Raw genomic sequence first — 22,108 nt, forward strand, 5'->3', positions numbered from 1 at the left:
GCCTTGCGGATGACGAAGCAGACCCAGAGATGTTGTGAGGTCATTTGGTCCTTCCCCCTGCCTCTAGGTGGGATTGTTCCAGCCCTAGACTATCTTTATAGACCTCCAGCGGAGGAGATTGCACAAGCTCCCTCAGTCTCCCATGCCTGTGTCTAACGCCCCTCACGGTCAGTAAGTTTCCTCTGATGCCTGACCCAAATTCCTTTTGTTAAAAAGTTTAAATCCATTTCCTTTGGAGATTTTATTTTGTGTTGTACACTTATGCTCTACCTTGGCACAGTGCTTGACACATAGGTGCTCACTGAATAAATGTTTTGTTGAATGAATGTATGGTGCTTGGAAGAGAAAGCAACTCTTGGAGACAGTTGAGAGTTGTACTTCATCCTGTTTGTTCTGGGTGAGGGAAGACAATCTTAGAGTTGGAAGAGATGTAATCCGGCTCAGCCTCCCAGGATAAAGGAACTTTCTTTTGAAACACCCTGGATGGCTACTCTCTGCTTGAGTGTTTCGAGTGGAGGGCACTCTGTGTCTGACAGGGTGATTATGAGCCAGGATGTGCCTACCTCTAATGCTCACATTTGCCCCAGAGTCAGGGTGCTCCCTGGCATGGTTGCTCCTCTTACTCTTAGACCCACCAGCTGGTTTTCTCCAGATAGGAACAGGGCTAGGAGAAATCTTTCTCAGAAATCCACCTCTTCTGATTTCAGATTATTCTCTAGGCGGAGAAAAACTTCCCGTCTTTAAAGTTCTTAGAGAAGATGTATTTATTGTATACTAATCCTCCAGCACCTGCTCCACTCCTTATTATAAAATGTCATATCCAAAGAACAGATGCTGTCACTGATGCCTGATGAGCCAGTAGTTTAAGCTTCCTTGTCTCATCAGTGGTACAGAATATCTCATGGACTACCTCCCACTTAGTTTTCTCAAAATTATCTCACTTAAAATAGGAAAACTGCTGCTGTGTGTGATGCTTTTTTTAAAAGTGAATTTCTAAGTTGATGACCAAGTCTGTCCAACAGAAACATACAGGGAATTATAACTTCTGTGAGACCGACTGTCAGTCATTCCATCTTTGCAAACCACTGGCACACAGAAGCAGAAGCTTTGGAAGACAAAAAAAGCACCCTTTGATTCAGCCAAAGACTGACTTTAACAGACGCAAAATGCTATATACATGAAGGTGTTTGCTGCAATTTTATCTATAATAGCAAAAAAAAAAAAAAAAAAGGCGGGGGGGAGAATCACCTACATGTCCAGTGGGAAGGGGGTGGCTAGATACTTGATACTGTATGAACTTAATGGAATGCTCTGTATATGGAATGCCAGGGGATGGGAAGAGAAGAGAAAAATCGCTTTGTTTTGTTTTTTGGGATGGAGTCTCGCTATGTCGCTCGGGATGGAGTCTCGCTATGTCGCTCAGGCTGGAGTGCAGTGGCGCCGTACTGGCTCACTGCAACCTCCACCTCCTGAGTTCAAGCGAATTTCCTGCTTCAGCCTCCGAAGTAGCTGAGATTACCAGCGCACGTCACCACACCCAGCTAATTCTTGTATTTTTATTGGAGATGGGGTTTCATCATGTTGGCCAGGCTGTTCTCAAACTCCTGATGACAAGTGATCTGCCTGTCTTGGCCTCCCAAAGTTCTGGAATTACCAGCAGGCGTGAGCCACCACGCCTGGCCTTTTTTTTTTTTTTTTTTTTTTTAAGCAAGCCCCCAACACCATAGAAAATTCTTGATTTGCTCGGAGGATAATTGGATGAAGGATTATTTTCTTCTTTGTTTATGTGCAAGAAATGAAAATAAGGAATTGCTTTGATCAGACAACTTCTTATCTTTGTGGTAGAAACAGAACTGCCCTTCTTGGAGTGGCTCTGCCTCTGAGATCACTACAGGGGAGACAGCATGCCCTGTTCAGCTGGCTGAATATTTGGCAACAATCTCCTGAAGCAGCTGGAATTGACAAGAAGTACTGGAGATTAGCTCGGGCCAAACCCTTACATCTGGCCTGACTACTGCTGCAGTCTGCCTCAACTTACCCCTAAAGCTGGGGAGATGCCACCCACCCACATCTTTGCTACACATGCCATCATGAGCTAGAGTTCACCCTTTCTCCTTAAAGCCCTATTTACTTTTCTACTTCAACTTTAAAACAAAATTAAAATGTGAGGATATCCCTGAATTTTAAAAAGCATGAAGTAAAAATGCAAATTAGTATAGTTTGTTTAATACATTACATATAGACCTAAAGAAAGTTCATCAGGGTTAATGATTTGTCACATCATTCTATACCCAGGGCTATCAGCTATCAATTTTCCTTTTTTTTTTTTTTTAATTCAGGATCCAGCTCTGTCACCCAGGCTGGAGTACAGTATCAAAGTATCATTTATCTTACTTCAAATTATTACATTTTATTCTGTACATTGATTCTGAACTCCTAATATAATATTTATGTCCTGTATTTGCAGGCCATTGGTTTTTTTAAAGTCATAAATCAAAATGATGCCAGAAAATCAAAGATGCCCAAGATGTTGGGCTTCTCTTTTGCCAGCCACATTGGTAGCACTCTCCTGCCCTGGCCTCCAAGCTGGTGGGGATCTGTGATGTTTGTGAAACAGGCAGTGGCTCACGCCTGTAATCCCAGCACTTTGGGAGGCCGAGGCGGGCAGATCGGTTCAGGTCAGGAGATCGAGACCAGCCTGGCCAGCCTGGCCAACATGGCCAGAGATGGTGAAACCCCATCTCTACTAAAAATACAAAAAATTAGCCAGGCGTGGTGGCACACGCCTGTAATCCCAGCTACTCAGGAGGCTGAGGCAGGAGAATCACTTGAAACCTGGGAGGCGGAGGTTGCAGTGAGCAGAGATCGTGCCATTGCACTCCAGCCTGGGCGACAGAGTGAGACTCTGTGTCAAAAAAAAAAAAAGAGAAAGAAAATGGGCTTGTGTGGTAGCAGGTAAGAAATTGAATCTCTGTTGTACAGCAGCTAGCTGTACTGCATGATCACTTCCCATTCCCCAGCTGACAGTGGCTGTCTCTAGAACTCCTACCACAGTCTTTAATTGGTAGGCCAGCCTTGGTGCCAGTGATTTTATCTGGGCATGGAAAATGCCACTTGCTTCTGTGGAAGAGACACTTAAAAGATCTGGCAGTCGGCCGGGTGCGGTGGCTCACGCCTATAATCCCAACACTCTGGGAGGTCAAGGCAGGCAGATCACGAGGTCAGGAGATGGAGACCATCCTGGCTAACACAGTGAAACCCTGTCTCTACTAAAAAAAAATTTAAAAAATTAGCTGGGCGAGGTGGCAGGCGCCTGTAGTCCCAGCTACTCTGGAGGCTGAGGCAGGAGAATGGCGTGAACCCAGGAGGCGGAGCTTGCAGTGATCCGAGATCACACCTCTGCACTGCAGTCTGGGCGACAGAGCGAGACTCCATCTCAAAAAAAAAAAAAAAAAAAGATCTGGCAATCATCCTGTCAAGCTTGATTCCTCTGATCTTGGGCCAAGGGCCCCTCCTTTCTTTTGTGCTACTGAAATAGAAGCAAACCTGTGTTTAGAGTTCCCTTTTCTGTCTCATTTACCTGCATCTCTCATTGATTGGTCTTAGTGGAGGGATTTGCCAGCAGCTGCCACGTTGAACTTGATCCTTTTAGTGGCTCACTAATCCCACTTCTATTCTGGATTGTAGCTAGTCCTGCATGTTTATGGCACTATAGGTTTCAAAGCTCTTTCATATCCATTTATTCACTTGATAATTTTTCTCTTGTGTGTTTCAACCCAAAGTAATCAAGTAGATCCCTTCACATTGTCTTTTCTAAGGCAGTCCAGTACCTCTTAGGTGGCTGTGTGTCAGAAGGAACTTTTTCCTCTTGATTACTTTCTGCTCAAAGCTGAACATCACTTTGCTGGTTGGATGCAAGTGCCATGCGACCTCTCTTTTTATTTCCTTGAGGACTTGTTAGCTAATTTTCTCTCACTGCTAGATTAAGGGCTCCTATTTCTGAAGCATCTTACCAGAAGTGTGTGTCTCTTGCTTGAGCCATGCCTCTTGCCCTAGAGTGATCCTGAGAACCACTGCTATTTATGTCTTAGTGCTGTATTGCCTTGTATTTCCTTCTCAGTTACATGGACACAGAACAGTATGAAGAAGCAGTACGAGACTATGAAAAAGTATATCAGACAGAGAAAACAAAAGGTAAGTTTAAAAGCATTTGTTTTTTAGGGAACTGTGTGGACTTCGTAGGCCATAAATCTGTACACAAGGTAGTTTGATTCAGGGATCAGGGATGTACCTAGAACTTATTTGATCACCAGCCAGAAAGAAGTGAACAAAGGCTGGGCGTGGTGGCTCACGCCTGTAATCCCCAGCACTTTGGGAGGCTGAGGCAGGCAGATCACCTGAGATCAGGAGTTGGAGACCAGCCTGGCCAACATGGTGAAACCCCATCTCTACTGAAAATACAAAAAATAGTGGGTATGGTGGTATACGCCTGTAATCCCAGCCACTCAGGAGGCTGGGGCACGAGAATTCCTTGAACCTGGGAGGCGGAGGTTGCAGTGAGCTAAGATTGCGCGACTATACTCCAGCCTCGGTGACGGAGCGAGACTTCATCTCGAAAACAAAAACAAAAAAAAGAAAAAAAAAGTGAACAGATATCTTGGGTTGGGGCATGAGGCACCTATTTTCTGGTTCCAGATCCTCCCTGTCGTTTTCATTTCATTTTTTGTGTGGTGAGGCTAAAGTGAGGAACCTAAGTCTGGGTAGATTTTCTTTTTTCTTTTTCTTTTTTTTTTTTTTTTTTTAAGATGGAGTCCTGCTCTGTCACCCAGGCTGGAGTGCAATGGCATGATCATAGCTCACTACAACCTTTGCCTCCCAGGTTCAAACAATTATCCTGCCTCAGCCTCCCGAATAACTGGGATTACAGGCACATGGTACCACGCCTGGCTAATTTTTTGTATTTTTAGTAGGGATGGGGTTTCACCATGTTGGACAGGCTAGTCCCGAACTCCTGACCTCGGGTGATCCATTCTGTCAAGCTTGATTCCTCCCATCTTGGGCCAAGGGCCCCTCCTTTCTTTCGTGCTACCGAAATAGAAGCAAACCTGTGTTTAGAGTTCCCTTTTCTGTCTCATTTACCTGCATCTCTCATTGATGCAGGCCTCCCAAAGTGCTGCGATTACAGGCATGAGTCACCGTGCCTGGCCGAGTAGATTTTTTTTCTAATCTCCAGAAGAAAGCACCGTAAAAGTCCCTGGCATGGTTAACAAGGCCTCTAACTCCCAGGCAGCTGGGCTGAGACCTGGTGAGGAAAAAACCAGAGTCAGATTTGTCCACTGATGCCAGATGTCTTCCTGTAGAACACAAACAGCTCCTAAAAAATGCGCAGCTGGAACTGAAGAAGAGTAAGAGGAAAGATTACTACAAGATTCTAGGAGTGGACAAGAATGCCTCTGAGGACGAGATCAAGAAAGCTTATCGGAAACGGGCCTTGATGCACCATCCAGGTAGAGTAGGTGCGGGGAGTGGGCTCAGTGGGAAGAACCCGCAGGGCAGGCCAACTGCCACACTCAGTCCAGAGTGGACCCCTTGGAGAGGTCCTTCAGCTGAGAATAAGGTGTTGCAGACTTGTGGACCCTCCAAATTTTGGGAAGTGCCAAATTCCAAAATTAGACATAAAGTAGTTTTTCTCTTAAACTTTGTTTTCTTGAAACTTTGATTTCCACTGAGTTGTTCTTTTACTCCCCACTTTAGATCGGCATAGTGGAGCCAGTGCTGAGGTTCAGAAGGAGGAGGAGAAGAAGTTCAAGGAAGTTGGAGAGGCCTTTACTATCCTCTCTGATCCCAAGAAAAAGACTCGCTATGACAGTGGACAGGACCTAGATGAGGAGGGCATGAATATGGGTGGTGAGTTGGCTGGGGCAGCCTGGGATGAATTTGACAGCTGTAGAATGTTAGAATTTTTTCCAAAGATGCTCCAGAGGGAGAGTCTGTTTGGGCCAAATCTGATCCCTGGTCCAAACAGTAATAGACATGGAGTCAAACAAATGCAGTCAAATGTGGCAGGTTCACAGTGTGCAGTGAGCTCTGAGGAGGCGAGCACTAGCAAGGGAAGGCTTGGAAGTGCAGAAAAGCATGGCCCCATGGGTCATGCCTGTAATCCCAGCACTTTGGGAGGCCGAGGCAAGCAGATCACTTGAGGTCAGGAGTTTGAGACCAGCCTGGCCAACATGGTGAAACCCTGTCTCTACTAAAAATACAAAAATTAGGCTGGGCGCGGTGGCTCATGCCTGTAATCTCACCACTTTGTGAGGTCAAAGCAGGTTGATCACCAGGTCAGGAGTTTGAGACCAGCCTGGCCAACATGGTGAAACCTCGTCTCTACTAAAATACAGAAATTAGCCGGGTGTGGTGGTGGGCGCCTGTAATCCCAGCTACTCGGGAGGCCGAGGCATGAGAATCGCTTGCACCCAGGAGGCGGAGGTTGCAGTGAGCCGAGATTGTGCCACTGTACTCCAGCCTGGGCGACAGAGCAAGACTTTGTCTCAATTAAAAAAAAAAATAAGAAGAAAGAAAAAAGAAAAATTAGCCAGGTGTGGTGGTGCACACCTGTAATCCCAGCTACTTGAACCCGGGAGGTGGAGGTTGCAGTGAGCCAAGATGGCGCCACTGCACTCCAGCCTGGGCAACAGAGTGAGACTCCATCCCTCCCCCCTAAAAAAGCAAAGCATGGCCTCTTTGGGGATCTGCAGGGGTCTTGGTCTAGGGAAGATAAAGGGATAGGGTGCTAGAGGCAGGTGGTGGTGGAAGGCCGGCAAGTAGCTGGATCAGAGCTCAGAGGCCATAAGGGCTGTATGTGGTAAGGAATATGAGCATTTTCCTATTATCTGGAAGTTCTTTTTTACCCACTGCAAAGTGTATGCTGACATTTATGTATGTCATACATTCCTATGAACACTCACAGATTTTAATTTCCCAAAAAGATTTAGCATGATATAAAGCACACCTATTGTCAATATTGTTGCTCACTGTGGGCTGTCAGAGATAAGAGGCCCTGACCTGTGAGCTGGGTGCGGTGGCTTATGCCTGTAATCCCAGCACTTTGGGAAGCCAAGGCAGGCAGATCACCTGAGCTCAGGAGTTCAAGACCACCCTGGGCAACATACAAAATACCAAAAAAATTGTACTCTCTACTAAAATACAAAAAAATTAGCTGAGCGTGGTGGCGCATGCCTGTGGTCCAAGCTACTCAGGAGACTGAGGCACCAAAAACTCTTGAGCCCAGGAGGCAGAGGTTGCAGTGAGCTGAGATTGCGCCACTGTACTCCAGCTTGGGTTACAGAGTGAGACTCCATCTCAAAAATTAATTAATTAATTCAGTCAGTCTTCACTCTAAGTTGTCTGCCAAAAAATTTGCTGGGCATGGTGGCTCACACCTGTAATCCCATCACTTTGGGAGAACAAGGTGGGCGGACCACAAGGTCAAGAGATTGAGACCATCCTGCCCAACATGGTGAAACCCCATCTCTATGAAAAATACAAAAATTAGCTAGCCATGGTGGCACACGCCTGTAGTCCTAGCTACTTGGGAGGCTGAGGCAGGAGAATCGCTTGAACTTGGGAGGCGGAGGTTGCAATGAGCCGAGATCGCGCCACTGCACTCCAGCCTGGCGACAGAGCAAGACTCGTGTCAAAAAAAAAAAAAAAAAAAAAAGAGGACCTGACCTGTGAATGGTGCACAGACCTACCATCTCTTCCACTGAGAAAATCTATTGGGATTTTGTTTTTTGTTTTGTTTTGTTTTTTGAGACGGAGTCTTGCTGTGTCACCCAGGCTGGAGTGCAGTGGCACCATCTCGACTCACTGCAACCTCCGCCTCCAGGGTTCAAGTGATTCTTCTGCCTCAGCCTCCCGAGTAGCTGGGACTACAGGTGTGCGCCACCACGCCCAGCTAATTTTTGTATTTTAAGTAGAGACGGGGTTTTACCATATTGGCCAGGCTGATCTGGAACTCCTGACTTCGTGATCCGCCCACCTCGGCCTCCCAAAGGGCTGGGATTACAGGCGTGAGCCACCGTGCCCAGCCTTTTTTTTTTTTTTTTTTTTTTAAGACTGAGCCCAGTCTGGGTGCAGTGGTGCCATCTTGGCTCACTGCAACCTCTGCCTCCAGGGTTCAAGCAATTCTCCTGCCTCAGCCTCCTGAGCAGCTGGGATTACAGGCACCCACCCCCATGCCTAGCTAATTTTTATATTTTTAGTAGAGACAGGGTTTCACCATGTTGGCCGGGCTGGTCTTGAACTCCTGACCACAAGTGATCTACTGGCCTTGGCCTCCCAAAGTGCTGGGATTACAGGCGTGAGCCACTGTGCCTGGCCTTCCATTGCAACTTATTTATTTAATTTTTTTTGTTGTTGTTATGTTTTTGAGACACGGTCTTACTCTGTCACCCAGGCTGGTGTGCAGTGGCACAGTCTCAGCTCACAGCAACCTCCACCTCCCAGGTTCAAGAAATTCTCCTGCCTCAGCCTCCTGAGTAGCTGGGATTACAGGCACCTGCAGCCACACCCGGCTAATTTTTATATTTTTAGTAGAGACGGGGTTTCACCACGTTGGCCAGGCTGTTCTCAAACTCCTGACTTTGTGTGATCCGCCCATCTTGGCCTCCCAAAGTGTTGGGATGACAGGCGTGAGCCACCGCACCCAGCCGGAATTTAAAATAAGAATGATGGTACTATATAGATAATGCTGAGTCCTCTCCAGTTCAGTGTGGGGGTATTTGTGTTTAATAAACCTAGGTTCACCATAATAAACATGTTCCTCTGCCTAGCAGTTAAGAAGATCTATAAGCAGTCAAAAACTAGTGAAGAGGTTTTGTTTTGTTTTGAGACGGAGTCTCACTCTGTCGCCCAGGCTGGAGTGCAGTGGCGCGATCTCTGCTCACTGCAAGCTCCGCCTCCCGGGTTCACGCCATTCTCCTGCCTTAGCCTCCCAAGTAGCTGGGACTACAGGCACCTGCCACCACACCCAGCTAAATTTTTTTTTTTTTTTTTTTTTTTTTTTTTTAGTAGAGACGGGGTTTCACTTTGTTAGCCAGGATGATCTCGATCCCCTGACCTCGTGATCCACCCACCTTGGCCTCCCAAAGTGCTGGGATTACAGGCCTGAGCCACCACGGCCGGCCGTGAAGTTTTAAGTAGGGGCACTGTGGACCAGATTTTGGCTCTGGAAATATATTTGTGATAGGGGTGAGGAGGTTGGGGTTGGAGGGAGTAAGGAGAATGGAGATGGAAGGAAGACACAAAAGGTAGGAAAGGATTGGAGGGCACAGTCAGGGAGTTAGTTAGTGGTAGACTCAGCAGGAGTTGGTTGCTATTCAGATGTGTTGGGGAAAGTGACAGGCATAGCTGACTCGGGGTCATTCACTAAGCCAGGAGCCCAGGAAGACGCACAGATGCAAGCAGAGAAACTCACTCTGGGCACGAGGTGGCTGTGGGATCACCTGGTGGGGGTCAGTCCTTCTGTGAAGCTTGGGAAGTCAGTCAGGGATGGGGCCACCAGACATGCTGTGGCCTTGCAAAAGTGCACAGAGCCAGTCAGGCAGGAGTTGGATTTTCCAGTTCTGCTGCTTTCGCTGCCATGTGATCGTGGGCAAGTTACTTGAACCACCTACATATGTTTTGTTGAGTATTAATTGGGAATGATACTTACCCTGACAAAACATTACTAGGATTAAGTAATGTAATGTATGCAAAGTACCTAGTACTTTGCACCTAGTAGGTGTTTTTGTTGGTTTGTTGTTGTTATTGAGACAGGGTCTTGCTGTCACCCAGGCTGGGGTGCAGTGTTGTGATCATAGCTTACTGCAGCCTTGAACTCCTGGGCTCAAGTGATCCTCCCACCTTAGACTCCCAAAGCACTGGGATTATAGGTGTGAGCCACCACGCCCAGCTAATAAACCATAGCTTTTTTTCTAGCCTAGAGTCTACGGAGTAAAAGACATGGAATCAAATACAGTAAATCCTAGATCTTGCTCTTATATTTATTTTTGGTAACATTTAAGTGATACATTTTATCCTTTTTAGTAGCCGCTCCAGCATTATAGGGAGACAGAGTATGGGGAAAGTCTTGTGTAAGTGCAAATGGCATTCCATTTGTTGAGAAAACAGCCCAATGAAGCAAGCTGAAGCAGAGAAAGCTTCCTTTGGGGCAGCAGTTGGAAGGAGAAGGGAACATGTCCTAGGAGTGGGATCAGGTAGCATGTTTTGCACGGGATGGGGCAGGTTTGCTCACTTGCAGTCTGAAGTGTTGGGAAAGGAGGGGAGTGAGACTCTCCAGGAAAGCTTTGGAGATCTGTTCTCAGTGTCATCAGTTCTCTTCAAACATTTCTAATTTTTCACCTTTTCTTCCCTTCCATGTTACTTGCCCTGCTCTACAGATTTTGATCCAAACAGTATCTTCAAGGCATTCTTTGGCGGTCCTGGCGGCTTCAGCTTTGAAGGTAGGTGGGCCTGCTGTTCTTGGGAGTTCCCAGATCACAAGCCAACACACTCATTGCCTCTTAGGCAGCTCTTTGGGAGTCAGAGGGGCCCATGAGCGGGGGCAGCTGAATTCTCATCTAGCAGGGCATCTATCCACTCGGCTGTTGCTAAGGATGAAGACAGGAAGGTTCCCAGGCACCCCTTGCCTTGGGACCTTTAGCCACTGCATCTCTGCAGGGTCAGGGAGGCATCTCTAACTGCCTAGTACCAAGGCTTCTCTGCAAGAGCAAAGGTACTATATAGATAATGCTGAGGTCAGAAGCTACCCATGTATAATACAGTCACGTGCTCCCTCTTGCACCCAAAAACAGCCTGAGCTGTTTGATACCCATAGAGTTTCTCTCTGTGTTTGAGTTTGAAGCAGCCCTTGAAGACTTTTCCATAATCAGAGCAAAGTGATCTTCCCTAGAAAATCCATAGCCAACTACCAACCCCTCTTTTCTCTTTCAGCATCTGGTCCAGGGAATTTCTTTTTTCAATTTGGCTAATGAAGGGCAACCACCCAGAACCCAGAAAATGCAGATTCACTCAGTTTAATCTTGAATGTGGAAACAGTTCACCTCCTCCCTTCATCACGTCTCCGTGTACTTAGAGCAGTTTCGTTTTCTCAGTTGGATGCCCTGTGTCTCTGTGAGTGGGGTGGAGCAAAGGGAACCAATGCCGAAGACCGAGGGCAGGGGAGGGAGGCGGGGGTGGACAGGGAGGCAGCTTGTGAATTTTTGTTTTACTGTTTAACTTTATTAAAAAAGAAAAAAAAAAAAAAGAGAATAAAATGTTTTGACCCTTCCTGGCCCTTTGCTCTGGCATCTGCTTTGTCTCCAGTCTGTGAGCCAGAGCTGAGCCCGACCTGGACTTGGGGTGCAGCAAGCTGCCGCATGCGGGCTGTGGGCACCCAGCCTAGTGGCAGGTGGGGCATTCTGCCTCTCCCAGACCTGTCCAGCATGTGAGTGCTAGGCAGGCCCCGTCTGTGCCTCTGGGCCCAGCCTAACATGAGTCACAGAGAAGCGAGTTCAGAAAGCATGCTCACTTTACGGTGGGGCCCCAGAAATCACTAGAAGCTGTGTGTGTCCAAAGCTCAGGTGGGTACTAAAAGCTGTGTGCATCCAAAGCTCAGGTGGGTACTGACCTAGACAGGGCAGTTTACTTACAAAGACTCTCACAGTTCCTGTTGCAGTGTGGGTTCGAGGGAGATGGTAGACAGAGATAAAACCCTGCCTCCTGACCCCCAGACCCATTTGAGGTGGGACAGGTGGCTCCAGAGCTCTGGTCTGGCCACTATTTTTAGCAAAAGCCCCTGGCCTTCTCTGCTCCCTTTCTGCATGCAGGAGACACACTGCTCACGGATGCAGCGGCATGCACCATGCTGTCCTGTCAAGCGTGGTGTTCAAGGTGAGTAGCCTTCCCAGGAGCTCCAGGCACAGACTTGAAGCTCTAGCTGAAGTTCAGAGATGGCCAGGGACAGGCCTTGACCTAGAAAGGTAACTTAAGATTTCTCTTCATCTGAGCTCCTGCCCCTTTCTTTCAAGTCTTCCCCGGCTGGTGCCTTAGCCATGGTGGAATGATGCCTGAGTCAGGTCTTGGAAGTTTCCCATGTGGCTGACTAGGCCTCTGATGGCCTGGAAGGGACTCAAATGTTAGGTCTTCCCTGGTGCTTGAAGTTTCAGTGACCTGCAGGTGGCCTTCCCTAGAGAACTGGGAGAAACCCATACCAGGAGCTTCCGGTCTTACTGAACTCTTTCTGATCCAGTGGGCTGGGGACACCTGTGGGCTTGGTGCCCTGGTTAATGGGGGATGAGAGGCTTTTGTGCTCCACATCCCTCGTACCCAGCCAACCCCCACCTTCTGTATGAGTCTGAGGCCAGCCTCTGCTTTCTGCCTCCTCATGAAAGCCAACACTGTTCAGCTGCCCAACCTCACCACAGCTGTGCCCGGCCAGCAGAGGGGAGACAGGACCGATGGCCCCAAGCTGTGGGACAAAGCCAGTCCTAATACACCCAGCCCTAGGGAAGACTGAGCTGGGCACAGAAGGGTAAGAGAGACTGCACACAGCTAGGATTAACATGATTTATTTCATTATCAGTCTTACAGGTTGCTGAGGTTGGGCAAAGCCAGGATAGTAACTTAAATCCAAAGCACTTTTGTTGAGTGACAACCCGATTAGCAAGGCCCTGTTACTGAACAGAGGGCAGTGGAGGGCACCCCAGGAACCACAGCACACAGACTAGTGTTAGAAACCCCTTCCCAGAAGCAACCGGTGGGACTTGGCCCTTACCAGCCAGGGGTCTACTCCATTGGCTCTTGGTGCCCACCAGCCCCCGTTAGAGGAGGCCCAGAGGCCTCCAGAGGCACCATGGAGGCAAGATGGGCTGGGTAAAGAGCAAGACTGGAGCTTCCTCACCAGGGTTCTGCCTCTGGCCCCGATCTCCCCATCCACACAGCGGAGCCAGGCCACTGGAAAGGACAGCCAGTCCAGCCCCTTCCTGGAGTGAGGCCCCCAGCCAGCGGGGATGTGGCGGCTGCTTAACTGTTCTGCTTTCTTCCCTAGTTATCAAACTGTTACCTAGTTATGGTGTGAAGGGGAGGGGGCAGGGACTTAGGACCAAAGGTGGGAGGTAAGCTCCTTTTTCTACCCTGGTAAATAGCCCCAGCCTTCTTGGGGCTACACTGATTAAGAAATGGGATCACTCAGGAGGATTGCTTGAGCCCAGGAGTTCGAGGCTGCAGTGAGCCATGATCGCACCACTGCACTCCAGCTTGGGAAATAGCAGGACCCTGTCTCTAAAAACAAAGAAAAAAGACAAGGAGATGGAATCAAAGCCCAGAGGTCCTCCCCTTCTCAGAGCCACCACTAGTTCTCTGTGACCATGGAAAACTACCCCCAGCCCCACTGCCTTTTGCCTCCGGTCAGTGGGTTTTGCGGGGCTCTGAGGTGTCTCCCCACTCACCCAGCTCTGGGCAGAGCAGCTGGGCTGGGCTGGGGCTGAGCTAACCAGAACCTGGAAGTAGGCCTCAGGGTTCTGGCTGTGGCCCCATGCCTGGCTTGGCCCAGCCTCGTTAGCTTTGGTCCAGGTTCCTGAATGGTGCCTCCCTGCCCACCTTGTGTTGGGAGTGTGAGCATTAGAGGGGAAGAGGGCGGACAGGAAGGGAGGGTCAGTTATTTTACAAGTTTTTAAAAAGTTACAGGTAGGTTAACTTTGAGTAAAAAAAAAAAAAAAAAAAAAAAGTCACAAAACAAGGATCAAACAGAGGGCACGTTTCCCTCTCCCCTTCCCTTCTAGGGGCATAAGTGGTGGTGAGAACACTCATATGATGGTGCAGGACTGCAAGGCGCCCCCCTTCCGGCTGCCTTGCGTGGGCACAGGTTTGCCTTTCCCGTAGTACCCCGTGAAGATGGCCCTGACCTCCATGTTCTTGGCCAGGGTCAGCATCCAGCGCCCATTGCCCAAGGAATAGAGCTTGCCCCGGCTTAGCTCGCCCACCTCCTCGCCTCGGCTGCCCCCCTTCTCCTGCCGCAGAATCTCTAAGAGGTCAAGGCCCGTCTGCACGGCCTCTACGTCAGCTGCACAGCCGAGGGTGATGTGGGCGCGGCTCCCCCGCGGCAGGTTGTCAGTGGGTGACAGCTTGTCCACATCACTCGGCCACAACTGCAGTTGCTGCTCGCTTAACTCCACCCGGGCCCCAGTCGTCTTGGGTGTCACAAAGAGGGCAGAGATGGTCAGTGTGAAGGCCTTGGAGTAAGATTTCTTTAACACCTGGGGAGAGTGAGAAAGAGGGGCCCAAGCTAGAGATGGTGGGCTCTTGAGGAACAGCTGACCCAGGGAGGGTCCCTCCTGGAGGAGAGAAGGGGAAGTCTAACAGAAGTGAGCACAGCTGAGCAGGGGTCGGTATAGGCCCAGCATCCACTAACAACTGCGGCACGCACCTTCCATAGGCGCTCCAGGCTCAAGTGAGAAACGCAAAGGCGCTCAGACAGGGCCACACAGGGACAGCCGGACTTCCTGAGGGAGCCCAGCTCCCTGCACACTGGCTTCCGGCCTCAGCAGGCTGGCTGACCTCTCAGTGCCTTGGCTTCATCACCCGTAAAACAGGGAGAACCAGAGCCTACCTCAGAGTTAATGTGGTTATGAGAGTGACTAGGTAAAGAGCCCACAGGGGTGTCCGCGCACACAACAGCTGCTACTGTTGGCACCACTCAGCTTCCCCTGGGACCCAGACAGCGCCCTGGAGGACAGGGTGAGGTCAGACTGAGGTCAGACTCGCCCTTGATGGAAACCTGCTCTTACACTTTGGTTCCCATCTGATGATATGTCTGCTTCTATCTGATTCTTTGAGACGCCCATCCCATCTGAGCATAAACGCTTTTCTATTTTTGCTCACGATCCCTTGTCCCAATAGTGTCTGGCATGAAATGGGTAGTTAATAAATGCTAAATGAAGGCATGGTTAGGGATGGTAGCTCAGGTGTTACATATTCATTCCACTATGCTAGGGTGCTGGAACCACAGGAGTCAACGAAACTTAAAAACTCGCCCTCAGGGGAGCTTCCATTTGGGAGGACACTCTAGTGAACAAACAAACGATTGTGCTAACCTAGGCAGAGAAGTGGGAGAGTGGGCTTGGGGGTGGACACTTGGAAGTTGGAGACTGTGGATCTGGGTGACATGCCTGGCATTCAGGGATCACTGTCAGTGGCTGTGGGTGTAAGGTGCCAGCTGTGTGGTGCAGAAAGGTCTCGTACCCATTAGCCAATAAGCTTCATTACCGTATGAAACTCCCTCACTCTGGGGCCAGGCCAGACCTCAGACCTGGGGACAGGGATGGGGACCTCAGTGTACCAGGCTCCCTGGGGGCAAAGGACTCCTAGTCTTTGGAAGGTAAAACAGGCTCAGAGAGGCCAGAGCAGGAGCCCACTGTGGACCAGCATTCTCCATGAATCTGCAGAAGGCGAAGGTGCTTGGGGGCAGGTGAATGCACAGGCTGGCAGTACTGCCAGGGCAGGCTCCTTAGAACCTGCGGCTGAGGTCTATGCAGCTACGCCTGGGGACAGGGGAGCTAGGAGGAGGAGATGCCATTTTTCTTGAGCTGCCATCTGGTTTTTGGTCCCTGCCTGGCACCGGTACCTATCTTCAGAAGATGCTGCAGCCCCTTCTCCCCCAACCTCCCACCTCCCCCATGTGTCCCTGGGGAAGACTCACATCTTGTTGAGCGTACTCCTCTGCCCCGGGAGCCTTCCCGTAGTCACAAAACTTGGTTGTGCAATGCAGCACGCCTGGGGGTCTCTTTCCAAAGTAGGTGACCAAGTCCATCTTCTCCCTGGGCTCATCCCCAGGGACGACTGCCGGGAGAAAAAGGGTGCAGTCAGGGCAGGGGAGCAGGGGCATACCAACATCCGCCACCAGGACCACCGAGGCCCAGCGCAAAACACTCGGACACTAAGCATCACCTCTCCAGCAACCCACTACAGCTCATTCATTGGTTAGTTGGTCAAACTAATGGCAACTTTAGAGCAATAAAAAGTTAAAATTCTCAGGCCAGGTGCGGTGGTTCACACCTGTAATCCCAGCACTCTGGGAGGCCGAGGTGGGTGGATCACAAGGTCAGGAATTCAAGACCAGCCTGGCCAAGATGGTGAAACCCCATCTCTACTAAAAATACAAAGAAATTAGCCAGGCGTGGTGGCGGGCGCCTGTAATCCCAGCTACTTGGGAGGCTGAGGTAGAGAATTGCTTGAACCCAGGAGGCAGAGGATACAGCGAGCCGAGATAGTGCCACTGCACTCCAGCCTAGGCAACAGAGCAAGACTCCGTCTCCAAAAAAAAAAAAAGTTAAAATTCTCTGGCTTTACATTGTATAGATCTTTCCATCTCTTCTCCAAACTCTAAGGCAGTTGTAACAGAGGCAGGCAGTACAGGCCAAGGGAATCTAAGATTTACTAGCACCACGTCTCAAAGGGGAAGCAAGTCATGGGAAGTGGGGTGGAAAGAAAACAGAGGGCTGGGAACAACGTGGTATGGTGGAAACAGCCAGAACACAGTGAATATCTCAGCTCTGCCATGTACCAGCCATCGGCCTCGGGCAAGTGACCAACCCTATCTATCAATCCAGCCCAACAGTTAGGGTGACCATATACCCCAGTGTTCCCAGGACCATCAGGGAACTATCAGTAGTGCCCCATTTCACTCAGGGGCCCATCTGGACAAGCAGTCACAACGTCACCATCAGTTTAATACACACCTTGCAGGCCGGTTTGGGGGATGAGAGCCTATGGGGGGGCCTCCTGGTACAGGAAGGGTCTTGGACTATAATGGGGTGACATTATGGGGCTGGAAGACACAAAGAGGAGTGGAGTATCTGTGATTTTGATTTCCAGACTCCACACCTGTGGCTGTCTTTGGAGTCACTCGCTTTTTCCTGTTACGTTCTGAATTGAGTCCCCATGAGGATGTCTCGCCCTCCACAGGGGAGGAAGGCCTCTCCTGAGAGCAGCCTTGCTGGCCCATTACATTTCTCCTGCTCTAATCCTGGGCAGAAAAATCCAGTTTTCCTTTACAAATAAAATAGGCTGGGCATAGTGGCTCGCGCCTGTAATCCCGGCAATTTGGGAGGCTGAGGCGGGGCGTTTGAGACCAGCCTGGCCAACATGGTGAAACCCTGTCTCTACTAAAAATTTATAAATTAGCCAGGCATGGTGGCGGGTGCCTGTAATCCCAGCTACTTGGGTGGCTGAGGCAGGAGAATTGCTTGAACCCGGGAGATGGAGGTTGCAGTAAGCCGAATTGCCCCACTGCACTCCAGCCTGGGCGACAGAGCAAGACCCCCGTCTCAAAAAATAAAAATAAAAGATCTGGCAATCATCCTGTCAAGCTTGATTCCTCCCATCTTGGGCCAAGGGCCCCTCGTTTCTTTTGTGCTACCGACCAGCCTGGTCAAGATGGTGAAACCCTGTCTCTACTAAAAATACAAAAAAAAAAAAATTAGCCGGGCATGGTGGCAGGCACCTGTATTCCCAGCTACTTGGGAAGCTGAGGCAGAGAATTGGCTTGAACCCAGGAGGCGGAGGTTGCAGTGAGCCGAGATCATGCCACTGCACTCCAGCCTGGGCAACAGAGCAAGACTCCGTCTCATAAATAAATATTAAAAGCAACTTTGAGCAGTAGTCACTCCAGGGCAGAGCCACCAGCTCACAGGTACAGGGCTTGCTCCTGGCCAATGTCACTGCAAGCACCACAGTTCACTGCAGAGTTCAAGTTTAGGAGCTGAGAAAAAAGCTCTCTGAGAACCCATACAGGCACAAATTCCCTGCTTCTGTGCAATATACACAATGTCAACAAACCAGAGTGGGGCTATTTCAGGTATGAAGATCATCTAAAATTGGGGGCGGCTGGGTGCGGTGGTGGCTCACGCCTGTAATCCCAGCACTTTGGGAGGCCGAGGCAAGCGGATCACCTGAGGTCAGGAGTTCAATACCAGCCTGGCCAACATTGTGAAACCCCGTCTCTACTAAAAATACAAAAATTAGCTGGACGTGGTGGTGCACACCTGTAGTCCTAGCTACTCGGGAGGCTGAGGCAGGAGAATTGCTTGAATCTGGGAGGCAGAGGTTGCACTGAGCTGAGATAGCGCCACTGCACTCCAGCCTGGGCAACAGAGGGAGACTCCGTGTCACAATAAATAGATAAATGAAATTGGGGGCAACCAGAAATGGCCTAAAGGCATATAGATGGATTAGTGGGTGACACTTCTCCAACAGGTCACTCCAGGAGAGCCACCAGGACCCTTCTTTATCTCAAACCTATCATTGGAGCAAAAAGCCCATGCCAAGAGAGAACCCTGCTAGAGTGGCCAGAGTCCAGGGTTCCAGCCCGTAAACCCCACATCCCTCCTGGGTCCATGTTTTTCCATCTGAAAACGGGTTTTGGCCTAAGTGTGAGACTTGTGTCCTCTGGAGCTGCAGATGCCACAAACCCATGAGTAAATTGAGTAGTCCGAGGCCTGAGAACCATCCCCAGTGAAGCCACAATAGTCCTAGTTTTAATTTTTTTGCAGCTTACAATTTCATGTGATTATTATTATTATTTTTTGGAACATGATTCTGCTGCTAAAAATGCGTTGGAAAACACTGGGCTTGATTCCCCCTCTAAGGTTACATTAGAAGAGGACATATTTCCTGTTACTACAGTAATTTGTTTTTCCCACCTCCAACACAGGGGACAGTGGTCTACATTCAGGCTGGGAAAAGGGTGTCGGAGAGAAGAGGGCTAGAAGGAAAGGTGTGGTGGGAGGAAAGGCGCTCTGGGAAGCCCCCGTGTTCCCAATGTGCTGCCAACTCCCCAAGGCTACCACTGGGACGCACCGCTTGCCCCTGCCCCCGCTGAGGTGAGCCTCTCTCTGCCTCCTGCTGCTTCGTGCTCCATCCTTTGAGTACAATGATGGTCCTATGCCCGCAGCACCCTGTGCCCAGCAAGGTGGGCTTATGAATAAGGCCCCACCCTGCTACCTACATTGTCGCAGCTCCTTCTTGAAGGCCTTGTTGTTCCCCAGCTCTTCCAGGAAGACCTGGCCGGCTTTGCGGAGGGTCTCAGAGCTCTTCTTGGTCAGGAACCAGCCGAAGTAGAGCGGCAGGAAGTCCTTCTCCAGCCCAGGCTTCAGCTTCTTCAGGTCATCAGCCGACAGCTGCCACTGGTTCTTCTCCTTGAGCTGGGCACAGTCCAGCCGCCACGCCGTCTTGGGCTCCACCAGCACCACCTGGTACTGGTACTGGTCGGCCATTTCAAAGAGCTGCTCCAGCCGTTCCCGTTCGTGGTTGGTGTCATCAAGCACAAGAATTCTGATGTCCCGGCGGCGGCAGTAGGCAGCCAGGTCCTCATCGAGCCGCTTGTACTCCTCGGAGAAGGCTCCTCGAGCGCCGGGGGTGATCTTGTAAGCGTCAGCCGACACCATCTTGGTGCCATCACGGTACTTGTCCACGATGACCCGTGCCAGCGTGGACTTGCCGCTTCCTGGCAGGCCGCGCAAGATGAAGAGCGTCTTGCACTCTAGCAGCGTGGCCACTGTGTCCTCATCCTGAAGGAAGGGAAACTGCAGCTCAGGCTTGTCCTTGGCCCCTGAGGATGACATCTTGCGGAAGAAGATCTTGGGCAGGAATGTGTGGCTTTTTCGGGAGAAGCCTCTGTTCTGTGTAAGGAGGGGAAGAGATGTCAGCCCAGGTCATTCGCGGGCTCCCCGCCGGCCTTACCCCTAGTCCCTAGACTGGTTGTGGGTGCCTTCCCAAGCCGGGCAGTGCTGGACCTTCTTTCCCTTTCGGTCCGGGAGCACCTTTCCGCTTCTGGTCGTGGAGGAGGAAGAGGGAAGCTTGTCTGAAGCTCTCCTAAGCGTGCGCTTTCCCCATTCCTGCCACTTCGGAAAGGTAAACGTGCTGGAGGCATGCAGGGCGCGCCAGGAGCCTGCGGTTCTGGGACTGGCCTCACTCTTATATGCTTGGCACCTACTAAGGACGTCCTCTTTGGAGGTGGGGGTCTCTGTGTCTGGGCCAAGCCACAGCTGCCACGGCTGAGTGCACAGAGAAGGGGGGGGGGAGCGGAGAAGGGTTACCCCAAGACTGCCTCCCTTCCCCCAACAATGGCCGCAACAGATAATACTCTCTTGTCTGGCATGCGGGTACAATGGTCCCACAGAAGGGCTGGTGGGGGGCAGGGCAGGAGAGCACTGGACAAAGGCCCTCTTTCACCAAGCCTGCCACCTCCTCCTCTACCCTCTCCCGGCCCCCACAAAGTCGTGGTCTTTGTGCCTGTCCAGAACAGGGCAGCACTGGGCACCTGCAATTAGGATCCAGCTCTACCCGCCGCTGTGCTGTGTGTCAGAAGCGCCTCTCGGAGCCACTTGTTTTCCTATCTTCTAGATGCCACAAGGGACGGCAGCTTTTACCGTAAAGGGTCCCCTCCTCTGAACTGGCTCCACCTCCCGCCCGCACCCGGGCGCGGGGCAGCGGTTCCGCGTGATGAGACTGGGCCCGGGGAGGGGGCGCCGAAGCGGCTGCCCCAGCGCGGGCCTGCGTGGGGTCGGGAGCAGCTCCCGGGCTCCCGGCCCAGGCCCACCCAGGCTCCCAGAGGCGCAGCAGCTTCTGCGGTCCCGAGTTCCCTCCTGAGAAACACCACCGTTTCCCTTTCCAGCGGCCTCTCCGGCACCCCGAAACCCCTCCGCTTCTCCCAGACCTCAGGGCTGCCCTGAGTACCAAGAAAACTGGAAGTCGAACCCGGAGCCCCGGGTCCTCGTTTGCAAGACGCTTCCTCCCGAGGGGCCCCGACACTCGTTTCCCGCCCTGGTGCTACCCCGTGCCCGGCCCCGCCCGGCCTCTCACCATGATGAGGAGGGGCGCCGCCGTCGCCGCCTCTGCCGGCACCAGCGCTCCGGGGCCGCCCGCCTGCGCGGAGGGACACGGGAGTCCAGCGGTGGCACGACCCGAGCCCGGCCGCTTTACATAGCCCGGGGGGCGGAGCGGGCACCCGGGCGGGCTGGGGGCGGGCCGTCTCCTCTGCGCGCAGGCGCTGAGAACCAAAACCCGAAACTCTCGCCGCGCGCGGGAACCTCGGCCCGGTCCCGCCCCCGGCGCGCGCCTGCTCCCCACGCGCACCCACCCACTGCGCCTGCGAGCTGAGCGGCCACTAGCTTTTTCTGCGTGTTGAGGGGTAACTCAGTCACCCTCCCCGGTCCCGTGGATTAGCAGGAAGTGAGTGAGGCAGGGTCGTGCAAAGTCGGATCCTGTCTTTAATTTTTGATATTTTATTCATCATGGACTTTTGCATTAATTAAAAACTTTTTTTTTTACCACATTGGATTAAAATATTATCATGCAATTTGCTGGCATTCCGGTAAACTCTGCATCTGAAATGCCTCACTGGCCTCATTCGTCCAGGCCCTGTGCCAGCCAAAAGTCAGTCTCAGCCCCGACCTTTCCTTCTAGGAGCTGTGGAGACAGACCAGGATGGCAATGGTCAAAGGGACAGATGAGTAACGGAGTGAAATCCTAACATCCTCTGAGGGCAGATCCTCAGCTGCCACCTCCTCTGTGAAACCACTGAGAGCTCCGTTGGATTTTTGAGTTTCCTGTCCAAGTGCTGTGCTAAGCACTCAGTCCTCGCAGCAACCCCTGAGGCAGGTATCCCATTGTTCAGAGGAGAAGCCAGCTTGGAGAGCCTGATTTACCTGATTATGCCACCCAGAGGTGTCAGAGGCGGAGTCTGTCTGCCCTCCCGACTCCCAGGCCACTCCCCTATCTTTGGCCTCACTCCCAGCATTCGCTTGGTTCTGGCTTGCGGCATTCTCCTACCTGTGACAGCTGGGGCCGCCCCACCATTGTTCCATCCATAAAGCCTCCCCGCTGTCCTGCGCACTGGAGGGACTCAGTCAGTCACCGGTGTGTGGGAAGCACCTCTCCTCCCAGGCCTTCCCCTCTCCTCCCTGTGACTTCTTGTTCCCTGTAGCGCCCGTATCTTCACCTTCCTGAAACCCTTTCTTCTTGGCACCTTTCTCATTTCTTCCACGATGCTCTTCCAAGAATGGGCAGGGGTGAA

The 22,108-nt window shown here is 51.1% G+C and overlaps 2 protein-coding genes across 9 annotated transcripts in view; one reads left to right on the top strand and one right to left on the bottom strand.

Moving 5' to 3' along the window:
- The window catches only part of DNAJC7 (DnaJ heat shock protein family (Hsp40) member C7), a 43,202-nt gene extending 31,872 nt beyond the window's left edge, over positions 1-11,330 (top strand). For all 6 annotated transcript variants that reach the window (XM_054670895.2, XM_016931805.3, XM_063798583.1 and 3 more), the window contains 5 exons: positions 4,121-4,194; positions 5,361-5,507; positions 5,755-5,907; positions 10,437-10,499; positions 10,990-11,330. In XM_054670895.2, the coding sequence (XP_054526870.2) occupies positions 4,121-4,194; positions 5,361-5,507; positions 5,755-5,907; positions 10,437-10,499; positions 10,990-11,027 (475 nt within the window). In that variant the 3' untranslated portion in view covers positions 11,028-11,330. The remainder of the gene's footprint in view (positions 1-4,120; positions 4,195-5,360; positions 5,508-5,754; positions 5,908-10,436; positions 10,500-10,989) is intronic.
- Positions 11,331-12,589: 1,259 nt separating this feature from the next.
- CNP (2',3'-cyclic nucleotide 3' phosphodiesterase) lies at positions 12,590-21,976 on the bottom strand. 3 transcript variants are annotated; one of them, XM_054670897.2, is made up of 4 exons: positions 21,865-21,976; positions 19,040-19,712; positions 15,734-15,873; positions 12,590-14,291 (listed from the first exon to the last, which is right to left on the bottom strand). In XM_054670897.2, the coding sequence occupies exons 1-4, from the start codon at positions 21,901-21,903 to the stop codon at positions 13,842-13,844; spliced, it is 1,302 nt and encodes a 433-aa protein (XP_054526872.1). In that variant the 5' UTR covers positions 21,904-21,976; the 3' UTR covers positions 12,590-13,841. The 3 variants fall into 3 exon arrangements, with proteins under 3 accessions (XP_054526872.1, XP_511496.4, XP_016787302.2); XM_511496.7 differs by lacking the exon at positions 21,865-21,976 and adding an exon at positions 20,896-21,095; XM_016931813.4 differs by lacking the exon at positions 21,865-21,976 and adding an exon at positions 19,827-20,082.
- Between the last annotated feature and the right edge of the window lie 132 nt (positions 21,977-22,108).

Source organism: Pan troglodytes, chromosome 19 (genome assembly GCF_028858775.2).
Source record: "Pan troglodytes isolate AG18354 chromosome 19, NHGRI_mPanTro3-v2.0_pri, whole genome shotgun sequence".
NCBI lineage: Eukaryota > Metazoa > Chordata > Mammalia > Primates > Hominidae > Pan > Pan troglodytes.